Here is a 12,478-nt window from a genome sequence, read left to right as displayed (position 1 = left end):
AGGAATGCGATTCCTGTCCAAACTGCATGTGGTTAACCCACTGTTCCTGTGTGAACCCAGGCTTGTCATTGCCCAAATTCACACAGAAGCGGTGCAGGAAACCTCCCTGCAGGCCTCCCATGCTGAACCTTGGTGGTAGGAGAGGAGAGACAGCGGCAGGAATTTTAAATCCCCACCACTTTCTTTCCTCTCCTTGTAGCGATGACAGTTCAGGCTAGGTGGCATCTGATTGGTCAGCAGCTGACCATATTGGTGTGATATCATTTATTTCAGGTAATTATATAGCGCTGTCAAATTAGGCAGCGCTTCACATATATTAAACATTCACATCAGTCCCTAACCCTCAAGGGGCGTCAGGGGCGGACTGACAACTCATGGGGCCCCCGGGCAATAGGGGATCATGGGGCCCCTGTGTCCTTGCCCACACTCAAAAAAGCCTATGAAAAAGGTACCAGGGGCATCTCATGGGGCCCCCTACTGACCCCGGGCCCTCGGGCAGTGCCCGAGTTTCCAAATGGTCAGTCCGCCCCTGAGGGGCGTGCAATCTAAGGTCCCTATCTTACATTCATACATACACATATTAGGGACAATTTAGACAGGAGCCAATTAACCTACCAGCATGTCTTTGGAGTGTTGGAGGAAACCGGAGCACCCGGAGGAAACCCACGCAGGCACCAGGAGCACATGCAAACTCCATACAGGAGGAGCCATGGTCGGGAATCGAACCCATGACCCATTTACTGCAAGGCAGACGTGCTAACCACTAAGCCACTGTGCCACCCCATCATTGAGAACAATCCTTACCTTTGTGGTCTTTGAGAAAAATCTCACTCTTACAGGTAGCTTAAAAGAAGATTGGTGTCAGTGGTTACTTATCTGAGAGGTAGAAAGTTCTCATTTCCCAAGGAACCCCTGGAAACCTTTTGTTTTTACTTCCAATTCAGCTTAGAAGATATGACAAGAACACTGTATTTCTAGCAAGATCAACGGGTATTTTCTGTACTCGCTGAACATGTTCTTAGTCTGAGAAAAGAAAAGTAAAGCAGTCGCCTCATCTAAGGGCTGGTAATCTGCAACATATTAAATTTTTAACACACCACAGAGTAACACCTGTAATGAGATTGTGTTTTTTACTGGTTCTGCTTTCTGTCTGTTTACTTTCTATCAATGGTTTTTCCTGACATTTGTTATCTCTGGCACTGTTTAAATACCTAAGTAAACTTACCTGGGAAGAAGTGAATGTGTTGTGTGATGCTTATCTGTAAGCGATCCTGTTACTGAGAAAGTATGTGAGGGGATAAGATGGCAGGCTGATCACAGTTCAATAATGAATCATCTACCGCCAGTACAAGATCTCTACAAGGCTGCTGTATGGTCCCTCTTTAGGTGTTCGGCTCTTTCCACTAAAGCTGCTTTAGCAGGACTGTGCGCCCAACAATAGCTCCCTAATTTGCATGCAATATGGATCTCAGCACTTGACTTTGTGCAATAAGTAGGCTACACCAGAAATATCTGGTTTTTAGTAAAGTTTGCATATCTAGGGACTGATAATGCAGTCGTCGTTCACCAAATGGAACTTTGGTATGTCTAAACCCAAGAACAAAAAATCAATATATTGCAACTTACTAGTCCTTAGTCTTGTTGACTGCTCTATTTTTCTTTATTCAGGCTAAGAACTTTTCTCTAAACACAGAAAAATACATGTTGATCCTGCCAGAAATCTGGTGTTCATGTTCCTGGACAACTAGGCCACATTCACATTTGCAAATGAGCCTAACGTGGCTTACATGCAGGGTTTCCTGACGATTCGCTGCGGAAGGTGGCCCCATTGAAAGCAATGGGAGGAGGCCGGCTCCCACAGCTAGAGAATGTACAGCATGGAATACGGAATGAGTGAGTGTGGAATAGGAATTGTACAGCATTGTATATGTAATGTGGGGAGGTAAAGAATAGGGAATGTACAGCATTGCATACAGAATGAGGGAATGTAGAATAGGGAATGTACAACATTGCATACAGAATGAGAGAGTGTGGAATAGGAATTGTACAGCATTGTATATGTAATGCAAGGGTAAAAAATAGGGAATGTACAGCATTGCATACAGAATGAGGGAGTGTGGAATAGGGAATGTACAGCATTGCATACAGAATGAGGGAGTGTGGAATAGGGAATGTACAGCATTGTATACAGAATGAGTGAATGTAGAATAGGGAATGTACAGCATTGCATACAGAATGAGGGAATGTGGAATAGGGAATGTACAGCATTGCATAGAGAAAGAGGGAATGTGAATAGGAACTGTACAGCATTGCATACAGAAGGAGGGAGTGTGGAATAAGGAATGTACAGCATTGCATACAGAATGAGTGAATGTAGAATAAGGAATGTATAGCATTGCATACAGCATGAGGGTATGTGAAATAGGGAATGTACAGCATTGCATAAAGAATGAGGAAGTGTGAAATAGGGAATATACAGCATTGCATACAGAATGAGAGAGTGTGAAATAGGAATTGTACAACATTGTATATGTAATGCGAGTGTAAAGAATAGGAAATGTACAGCATTGCATACAGAACGAGGGAGTGTGGAATAGAGAATGTACAGCATTGCATACAGTACGAGGGAGTGTGGAATAGGGAATGTACAGCATTTCATACAGAACAAGGGAATGTGGAATAGGGAATGTACAGCATTGCATACAGAACGAGGGAATGTGGAATAGGGAATGTACAGCATTGCATACAGAACGAGGGAGTGTGGAATAGGGAATGTACAGCTTTGCATACAGAATGAGGGAGTGTGAAATAGGGAATGCACAGCATTGCATAAAGAATGAGGGAATACGAAATGTACAGCATTACATACCTAATGAGGTGGTGCAGAACAGGGATTGCAGAGCATTGCATAGGGAATTAGCTGGTGCAGAATATTCTATGTGGATAGGTAGTGAGGTGCAGAATGGAGATTGTACAGCATGGCAGACTAAACTGCAGCAAAGGGAGCATATGAGGGGTGTTCAAATCAAACCGGGACTTTTAATTTTACAAGTATAAAAAGGGATGCTGGTGTGACGGTAGTACATGCAGTAGTAAGTGGCAAGTGTGTCCTATTACTGATGAGCAGCGCACGTCAAGAGCCAGTCCAGAGACCATTAATCAAGATGGTAGATAACAGTGTTAGTGTGTGCATGGAACAGCATGTGGTGATGGAGTTTCTTGTGAACGAAGGTGTAAAACCTCCGGATATCTACAGAAGACTTCAAGCTCAGTACGGTGATGAGACACTCAGCCACAGTAAGACATCTGAATGGTGTAAACATTTCAAAGATGGCTGTACGTCCATCAGTGACGATCCAGGCCATGGTGGTTCCCAGCCCACAGCATTCATTCCTGTGAACATTCAGCGTGTGGAACGCCTGATCTCAGATAATCGACACAAAACCTGCCGTGAAATTGCACAGGAGACTAATCTTTCTGTGGGAACAGTGAACACTATGATGACGAAGTGAAGCTGGCTGTGTTAGGATGTAGGATGATGTCCTAGGTGTACTAATGAATATTTGTATGCCGAAGCTTTCCAGGCATTAATTAAATGCTGAGATAAGTGTATAAATGTAGCAGGGGAATATGTTGAAAAATCAATACAGTTTCCACTCCTTGAAATTTGTCCTTTTTATTATATACACTCAAAGGTCCTGGTTTGACTTGAAGGCCCCTCATACATCAGAGTTAGAAAGTGGAGAATAGTTGCAAAAGATCTTAAAAAATACTTTCTTTTGCTGCTTAGGCTGACTGCATCAAGACCTCCATCAGTGCGGGACCCACATGGGATTTGACAGTCCGCTCAGTCATAGCTATCATTTGTAATCAAGTTGGCCAGCAGCGGAAATCTTCCAAAACTCGCTTCTTCTGTGGCTCTGACTAATGACATATGTTGCAAAATGCAGCAAAGGAATTGAGTAGTAGAAGACTTCCTCTGCCGGCTTTTGTTTTTTTTCAAGTGACAGCGACGATCGGGTGAGCTGTCAAATCCCGTGTTGGGTCCCTTTCTGAAGGAGGTCTGTATGAGGTTGGGTGACCCAATGTGACTGGCAATACAGAAGATCTTCTCTTCGGGGCCCCTGTCTCTTACAGGCTAAGCAGTTGGTGGAACATGGTAGCTGCAGGGAACAAAAGGAAAAGACATCCCTGCACTCAATGGCAAGTTGGGTGCCAATGAGTGAAGACATTTCCATGTACAGTTCAGCATGGAGGATTACACCAGTCAGGAATAAACCAATGCTTTTCCTCCTTTGCATCCCATTAACCCACAGTTAAATCAGAATGGCTATATCTACATGTTATCTGATTTAGCACTTGCAATATAATTTTTACTGTGTTTGACTTTAGTATAAATTTTAATGGCATTGCAGTAAAACCCATTGCTAAGATCTTTATTTTACCAACCTATGGGTGTTGGTTCAGTGGACAGCACCAACAACGCTTGGCTGTTTTGTTATTGTCCATCCAAGAATGACCTCTCACATAACCAGTTCTGCCAGTCATTCTCCAACAGTATATCCTGTAACAACTACACAGCTATGGATATAACATAGCAGTCCAACAAAGAAGTGCGCTTGTCCACACCAGATGAGTTGTACTGTGTAACATTTCACTGCATTTTCCAGCATTGACAATATCCATAGACGTGAAAACTCTAATTTCCAAATGGGCATAGTCCCACACATTGTATGGCAAGATGCATTAACACGAGTCTTCTGGTGTGAACAAGCCCTATTCGTTTGTATGCTGAATAGATTACATCCACATCTACAACATACGATGAGGAGCATTATGGATGGGGCATGTGGACTTTACACAGAGATCCAGGAATTCAACAATGTACATGTAGACTGGAGCTACTGATTAATAATGAAGGTGTAGTGCTACTCCTGTAGGAGCCACAGGAATACTGTCCAGGTCCTCCCCAGTTACTATGCCTCATAGGCAGGCACATAGGCTCATTCACACATTTCTCCAACAACCAGTCTAGGGGTGTTATTTTTATTTTTGGAGAACATGGATAGCGATGAGGGAGATGAGTGGGATACTCAAAAAAATAGGAACTATATACATTGAGGACTTTACCCAATCTTCAGGATAAGCTATGTTTGGAGTCCTTGCTTGAATCAAACAGTGGAGCTTTAAGACGGTAGTAAAAAGTATCTATCCAAAATCTATCTAACACTAGCACCTACCTAGGAGGGTGCTACAAAGGTAAAAATAAAATACTTATAGAGGCCTCCTAGTGTAAAGCGTCTTGTACTACCAGAGCTTTTTTTCAGCAGTAACGTGGGGGAACACAGTTCTGGCACCTTCAGTACTGAATGTATGTAATGGCAAGCAGTGCTGGGGTGTGCTGGAGGATCTATTAATGCTGGCTGTGGGGGGATCTATTGTCACTGGAGGGGATCTATTTTTGCATGGCGGTCTATTGTTGCTGGAAGGGATCTACTATTGAAGGAAGAAACTCTCTGCAAGAGTCAACTGCTCATAGAGCAGGCACTTAGTTGGGAGACTCCAATGTCGGACTATTTCACTCTGATGCCGCCCCCCCCATGCCAGCGTTGATCCACTCGTATGCCCTCTCCATGCGAAAAGTGTGCCAGTAAGACATGCCCCCCCCCTTTTTCATACCATGAGCACATTGGTCAAACAGGCACATTCGCCCTTGCACACACACTTGGAGTGTATTACTGCCATGAGCCCCTCCTCCTAATGCAGGTAGTACACCACCGAAAAATTTCCCACTTCATGTGAAGCAGACCACCCAGCTTAGACGCCCCCCCCCCCCCCCCCCAAAGCTCACTCAATCACCAGAAGCCAGCATGGGAAGTCCTCCACTATTCACCTCCTCTCCTCCTCTGCCGCATTCTGCAATAGATGCCTACTGTCAAAGATGCAGAGGAGAGGAGTAGTGGAAGACTTCCTCTGCTGGCTCCTGTGCTCACGAATGATAGTGGCAATCCCCTGCTGATGGAGGTCTCAATGTAGTTGGGTGGGCTAGTGAGACTGGCAGAACAGGGGATCTGCCCAACACTTGTCATCTCTGGTGGACCTTGAACCCCTACATGAAAAACACTGTGCCTTGGGCAGCTGGCTCTCCTGCCCCCCCCCCCCATTCCCAGATCTGCTTTTCTGCTATACCAAAGACTGTACTGGCTGGAGCTATGCTTTAAAATCTTGAGGGAAAGGGTCAAGGCTCAAATTGCTATGTCAGTTGACATCGGAAAGGGAGAAACCATCCACTTTGTGTGTACTGTTGTATTTATCATCATGCGTGTATATCCTGTGCATTCACCATTTGAACACTTCAAGCCTGTGTAGACATAAAGGGTTAAGACAGGGAATACATACTATTGGATTGACTACTGCCTTTACAGTACTGGCCTTTCATTTTACAGAGGGGACCATACCACTCTCTTTTGACCCTGCCTTGAATTTAGAAGTTGTAAGGACAAAGTACCCCAAAGTGGACAGTGGTCGCTACCACCCAGACAGCTGCAGAGCCCAGCAACGCGTGGCCATTCTTATCCCACATCGGAACCGGGAAAAACACCTCCTCTACCTACTGGACAACCTCCACCCCTTCCTGCAAAGGCAGCAGCTGGACTACGGCATTTACGTCATTCATCAGGTGAGACCACATTGACTTATATTTAATGCTGACATTTAATCATCTTATATTTTGCCTTCCCTAGTTCCTCCTTTCCCATACTTCATAAAATGTTTTTTCATTTATACCATTTTTCAGTAGATGCCTTATTTTAGATCCAGTGACATCATCACATCACCCAACCTCAGTACTCCTCCCAAGAGCCTTCAGCCCTGATGCAAGCAGTGGGAAAGCTCTTGAGAAGGTTATGCAAATATTAAAATTCCTTGATGGGTGGATGTCAGTCTGGCGGTGTGGGTATTGCGAGTCAGGTTGCATTTGCCTATAGACTGTCCCAGGTTATACCTACATGTGAGGCTGAGCCTCCATGATTGAAAAAACTGAAATCCAATGAATGAAAAGCAAGCTGCATTTGCATGCAGGCCATCCTAGGTAGCGGCCACATGTGGTGCTGAATCTTCCCAATTGAAAGAACTGAAATTCAGTGAATGAAGGGGATGGACTAGGAACAGCCTGACTGGGGAGGAAAAGGCTAGATGATTCTGGGCATCCTCCAGGCAGGAAATGAGGCAGGCCCTATCTGACGCATGTATATGGGACTCCTACCCATCCCTTCCCAAAGTGCAGCACTCTGCCTGAATGACCAATCTGCTGGCCCAAGAGCAGTTATGTGGGGACAGTGGGAAGGTCCTTAGCTCTGTGTAAGCTCTGACCCAGTGTTTGGCCTTCGAAGGTGATAGGGGAGCTCATATAAGGGATGGCACTGACTTGTCAATTTTAAGAGCTGACTGGAGTTAAAAAAAACAAAAAACAAAAAAAAAACCAATAATACAAAATAGGAAAAGATGAACAAATGTTCATTATAAAACCACTTTTACAGGTTTGCAAAGCTTTTCAATCCATTATATCCATTATATGGAGCTTGCAAACATAAACACTATTCCTCCCACAAATACCATTCACAGGACACTATTCTTCCCACTAATACCAATGAAGGGGCACTATTCCTCTAACTGACACCAATGATAGGGCACTACTCCTCCCCTTACTGTTACCAACCCTGAGGCCATGCTTCTTCTCCCTGATGCCAGGCACAGAACATTTCATACCCCCACTGACCACAATCCAGTCCTCCTAAAGTCTGAAGGACAGTAAACTTTCCCTTTGAAAAGTTTGAAGACCTCCGACCCATTGTTAGACACATTACACCGGGTGCCATTGCCATCCGATGGGCTTTTTACCTCCTCTCATCCAGCAAAAAACACATTTTATACATGCTAATGCCAATGATAGGGCAGTATTCTTCCCACTGATAACATTGATAGGACATTATTCTTCCCACTGATAGCAATGATAGAGCACTGTTCCTTCCACTGACACCAATGATGGGGCACTATTCCTCACAGATTTAAATCTGACCCCTTGTTTAGCAAATTTGGATACCCTCGGTCAAGTACAACAATGAATTACATATATGTGGACTCCTCAAAAGAAAAAATCCATAAAGACTTCAATGTATCTCATATTACACATCATTCATGTATCCCATTGGCACAAAGGCTAGGTAAGCATGGCAGATATATTGTGCTCATACCTGCCTGTATGTGCTTCATATATTCAAACTGTGTTCCTTACGCTATGAATGTCCACAAACAAAGTCTGCCATATATTAACTGTCCTCTGTAATAAAGCAAGTCCTCCAAAGTTGGTAATACAATTCTGTGCAAACATGTAGAACGCTGGTATGCAAATTCCACCCTTGTTCATAGTCAAATGTGTGTAGTAATAGCGTACGATGCAAGACCTGCTGTTGTCAGTGCCTGGCCTCTTTCTCATCATGAAAAAGGCTTTTTCAATTTTTTCACTATGGAGGAACCCTTGAAATAATTTTCAGGTGTCGAGAAACCCCTGCTTAAAACTAATTCATTTAGGGTCAGTAAAAAAATGCCCCTTATATTGGTGTCCAGTGGGAAGAATGCTCCTTACATTGGTGATCAGTGGGAAAAATGCTCCTTACATTGGTGGTCAATGGGAAGAATGCTCCTTACATTGGTGTCCAATGGGAAGAATGCTCCTTACATTGGTGGTCAATGGAAAGAATGCTCCTTACATTGGTGGTCAATGGGAAGAATGCCCCTTACATTGGTGGTCAGTGGGAAGAATGCTCCTTACATTGGTGGTCAGTAGGAAGAATGTTCTTTACATTGTTGGTCAGTGGGAAGAATGTCCCCTACATTGGTGGCAAGTAGGAAGAATGCTCCTTACATTGGTGGCCAGTGGGAAGAATGCTCCCTACATTGGTGGTCAGTGGGAAGAATGCTCCTTACATTGGTTGTCAGTAGGAAGAATGCTCTTTACATTGGTTGTCAGTAGGAAGAATGCTCCTTACATTGGTGGTCAGTGAGAAGAATGTTCTTTACATTGGTGGTCAGTGGTAAGAAGGACCGTTACAGTGGTGGTCAGAGGAAAGCATTTGTCCCACACATTGGTAGTCAAAATACCACCCTTATAGACAGCTTAAAAAGATCATTGGTGTCTGCAGCTGGCTATGAATGTCACAAAAAGAGGCATGTCCACAAACAAAGTCTGCCATATATAAACTGTCCACTGTAATAAAGCAAGTCCTGCAAAGTTGGTAATAAAATTCTGTGCAAACATGTAGAACGCTGGTATGCAAATTCCACCCTTGTTCATAGTCTAATGTGTGTAGTAATAGCGTACGATGCAAGACCTGCTGTTGTCAGTGCCTGGCCTCTTTCTCATCTTGAAAAAGGCTTTTTCAATTTTTTCACTATGGAGGAACCCTTGAAATAATTTTCAGGTGTCGAGAAACCCCTGCTTAAAACTACTTCATTTAGGGTCAGTAAAAAAATGCCCTTTATATTGGTGGCCAGTGGGAAGAATGCTCCTTACATTGGTGGTCAATGGGAAGAATGCTCCTTACATTGGTGGTCAATGGGAAGAATGCTCCTTACATTGGTGGTCAATGGGAAGAATGCTCCTTACATTGGTGGTCAATGGGAAGAATGCTCCTTACATTGGTGGTCAGTAAGAAGAATGTTCTTTACATTGTTGGTCAGTGGGAAGAATGTCCCCTACATTGGTGGCCAGTAGGAAGAATGCTCCTTACATTGGTGGCCAGTGGGAACAATGCTCCTTACATTGGTGGTCAGTGGGAAGAATGCTCCCTACATTGGTGGTCAGTGGGAAGAATGCTCCTTACATTGGTGATCAGTGGGAAGAATGCTTTTTACATTGGTGGCCAGTAGGAAGCATGCTCCTTACATTGGTGGTCAGTGGGAAGCATGCTCCTTACATTGGTGGTCAGTGGGAAGCATGCTCCTTACATTGGTGGTCAGTGGGAAGCATGCTCCTTACATTGGTGGCCAGTAGGAAGAATGCTCCTTATATTGGTGGCCAGTGGGAACAATGCTCCTTACATTGGTGGTCAGTGGGAAGAATGCTCCTTACATTGGTGATCAGTGGGAAGAATGCTTTTTACATTGGTGGCCAGTAGGAAGCATGCTCCTTACATTGGTGGTCAGTGGGAAGCATGCTCCTTACATTGGTGGTCAGTGGGAAGAATGCTCCTTACATTGGTGGTCAGTGGGAAGAATGCTCCTTACATTGGTGGTCAGTGGGAAGAATGCTCCTTACATTGGTGGTCAGTGGGAAGAATGCTCCTTACATTGGTGGTCAGTGGGAAGAATGCTCCTTACATTGGTGGTCAGTGAGAAGAATGCTCCTTACATTGGTGGTCAGTGGGAAGAATGTCCTATACATTGGTGGTCAGTGGAAAGAATGCTCCTTACATTGGTGGTCAGTGGGAAGAATGCTCCTTACATTGGTGGTCAGTGGGAAGAATGTCCCATACATTGGTGGTCAGTGGGAAGAATGCTCCTTACATTGGTAGTCAGTGGGAACAATGTTCTTTACATTCCTGGTCAATGGAAAGAATGCTCCTTACATTGATGGTCAGTGGGAAGAAGGACCGTCCCAGTGGTGGTCAGAGGAAAGCATTTCTCCCATACTTTGGTAGTCAAAATAGCACCCTTACAGACAGCTTAAAAAGATCATTGGTGTCTGCTCTGCTAAGTGTTGTTGGCCCTAGATCTATCGAAGTATCAAATGGGAGGTCAATCTTATTAAGGAACCCCTAGCAACCTCTGGAGAAACCCTAACGCTCTATGGCACCCAGGTTGAGAATTATTGTTTTAAAGTATCCCTTTAAATGCTTGTCTTAGTAACTGAGAAAAAATGTCCTGTTTTATTTTCCCTGCAGGTTGGTGATGGGAAATTCAACAGAGCCAAGTTACTCAACGTGGGTTACTTAGAAGCACTGAAAGAGGAGAAATGGGACTGTTTCATCTTTCATGATGTGGACCTGGTACCTGAGAATGATTTCAACACCTACCTGTGCGACACTGAGCCCAAACACCTGGTGGTTGGCCGCAACGTCACCGGATACAAGTAAGAAAGCAAATACTCAAGCCATCATTTTGTTTGGTCGATGGTTTAGCCTGTCTGATATATTTGTTTATAAGAAGAGAGAAGAGAGCATTTGTACAATTTTAGGTCAGTGGGTGCTCCTCACCTCAGCTGCATGAGGGCTATTCGACCATTTTATAATTTGAAATATTAGTCATTTATTATAAATAAGCTAGGCCAAGTGGTCCATCAAGTCTGTTGCCTTTTTTTTTTTCTTTTTTAATACATGTTGGGTTTTTTGTTTTCTCTTTGTTTTTTTTGTTTGTGTTTTTTTTAGTTAACCCTTCATGCCCAGATTGATGCCTAGATGCCAAGGCCTAACTTAACCTCTTACCGTCCGCCTGCTGTTTATAAAGGGCAGGACGGTGGCAGTCCAGGGGCGGGTTGCCGTTCATAAACGGCACCCGCCTTTTCTAGCTGTGCGCGCTCCCTGGGAGCGTGCAACACCGCGATCCGGTGCCCGCTGTGTCCTCCGGACACAGTGAAACACTGATCGTCGGACGGGACCTCTGTACGAGGTCCCGATCATGTGATCACTGATTGGCGAATCAGTGATCACATGCAAAGTAGTAAGCAAGATGTCACTTGTGACATCATTGCTTACTACGTGTGAAATCTGTGAAGGATCACAGAGGTCACATGGTACAGGGCTATTCACAACAGCCTTTTACCATGTGGCAAGCTGTGACCAATCGCAGCTCACTCAGTACTTCTCAATGACTGCAAGAATGCAGACAGAGAGAAAGAGAAATGATTGCTTTTACATCCTATATGGGTGTAAAAGCAATCAGTGTAAAAAAAAAAAAAATCTTCATCACCCCCCACAAGTAGTACAGTGTCACCATGGTGACACTGTACTGCTAGGGTGACAGTATGTAAAAAATAAAATAAAAATAAAAAATAATATAAAAAAAATAAAATAAAAATGTAAAAATTATAATTTTTGGTTATAAACTAATTTGGATTTTTTTTTTTACTAAAAAAATAACGGAATAAATTTTGGCCAAGATTTATGATGAAATATTATTTATTTGCTAAATTTTATTAAAAAAAACACTTTTTTTCAAAATTTTGGGACTTTTTCATTTACATAGTAAAAAAAATGAAAATCCCAGCGGTGAATAAATACCACCAAAATAAAGCTTTGTCTGTCTCAAAAAATGGTAAAAAATTCATTTGGGTACAGTGTTGCATGACCGCACAATTGTCATTCAAAGTGTGATAGCGCTGAAAGCTGAAAATTGCCCTGGACAGGAAGGGGGTGAAAGTGTCCGGACAGGAAGTGGTTAAAACGTATCTATCCAAAATGTTAAAAAACAATGTTTTGGGTAT

At 43.5% G+C, this 12,478-nt stretch overlaps 1 protein-coding gene across 2 annotated transcripts in view; it reads left to right on the top strand.

Moving 5' to 3' along the window:
- The window catches only part of B4GALT4 (beta-1,4-galactosyltransferase 4), a 178,308-nt gene that overhangs the window by 103,786 nt on the left and 62,044 nt on the right, over window positions 1–12,478 (top strand). For both annotated transcript variants that reach the window (XM_089654744.1, XM_089654745.1), the window contains exons 3-4: window positions 6,447–6,679; window positions 10,941–11,128. In XM_089654744.1, coding sequence (XP_089510870.1) covers window positions 6,447–6,679; window positions 10,941–11,128 — 421 coding nt within the window. The remainder of the gene's footprint in view (window positions 1–6,446; window positions 6,680–10,940; window positions 11,129–12,478) is intronic.

This window comes from Staurois parvus, unplaced genomic scaffold (assembly GCF_062004578.1).
Source record: "Staurois parvus isolate SC_StPar_1 unplaced genomic scaffold, SC_StPar_1.0 ptg000795l, whole genome shotgun sequence".
Classification (NCBI taxonomy): domain Eukaryota; kingdom Metazoa; phylum Chordata; class Amphibia; order Anura; family Ranidae; genus Staurois; species Staurois parvus.
Note: the sequence above shows the minus strand (reverse complement) of the source record. Positions and strands in the feature narration are given on the sequence as shown.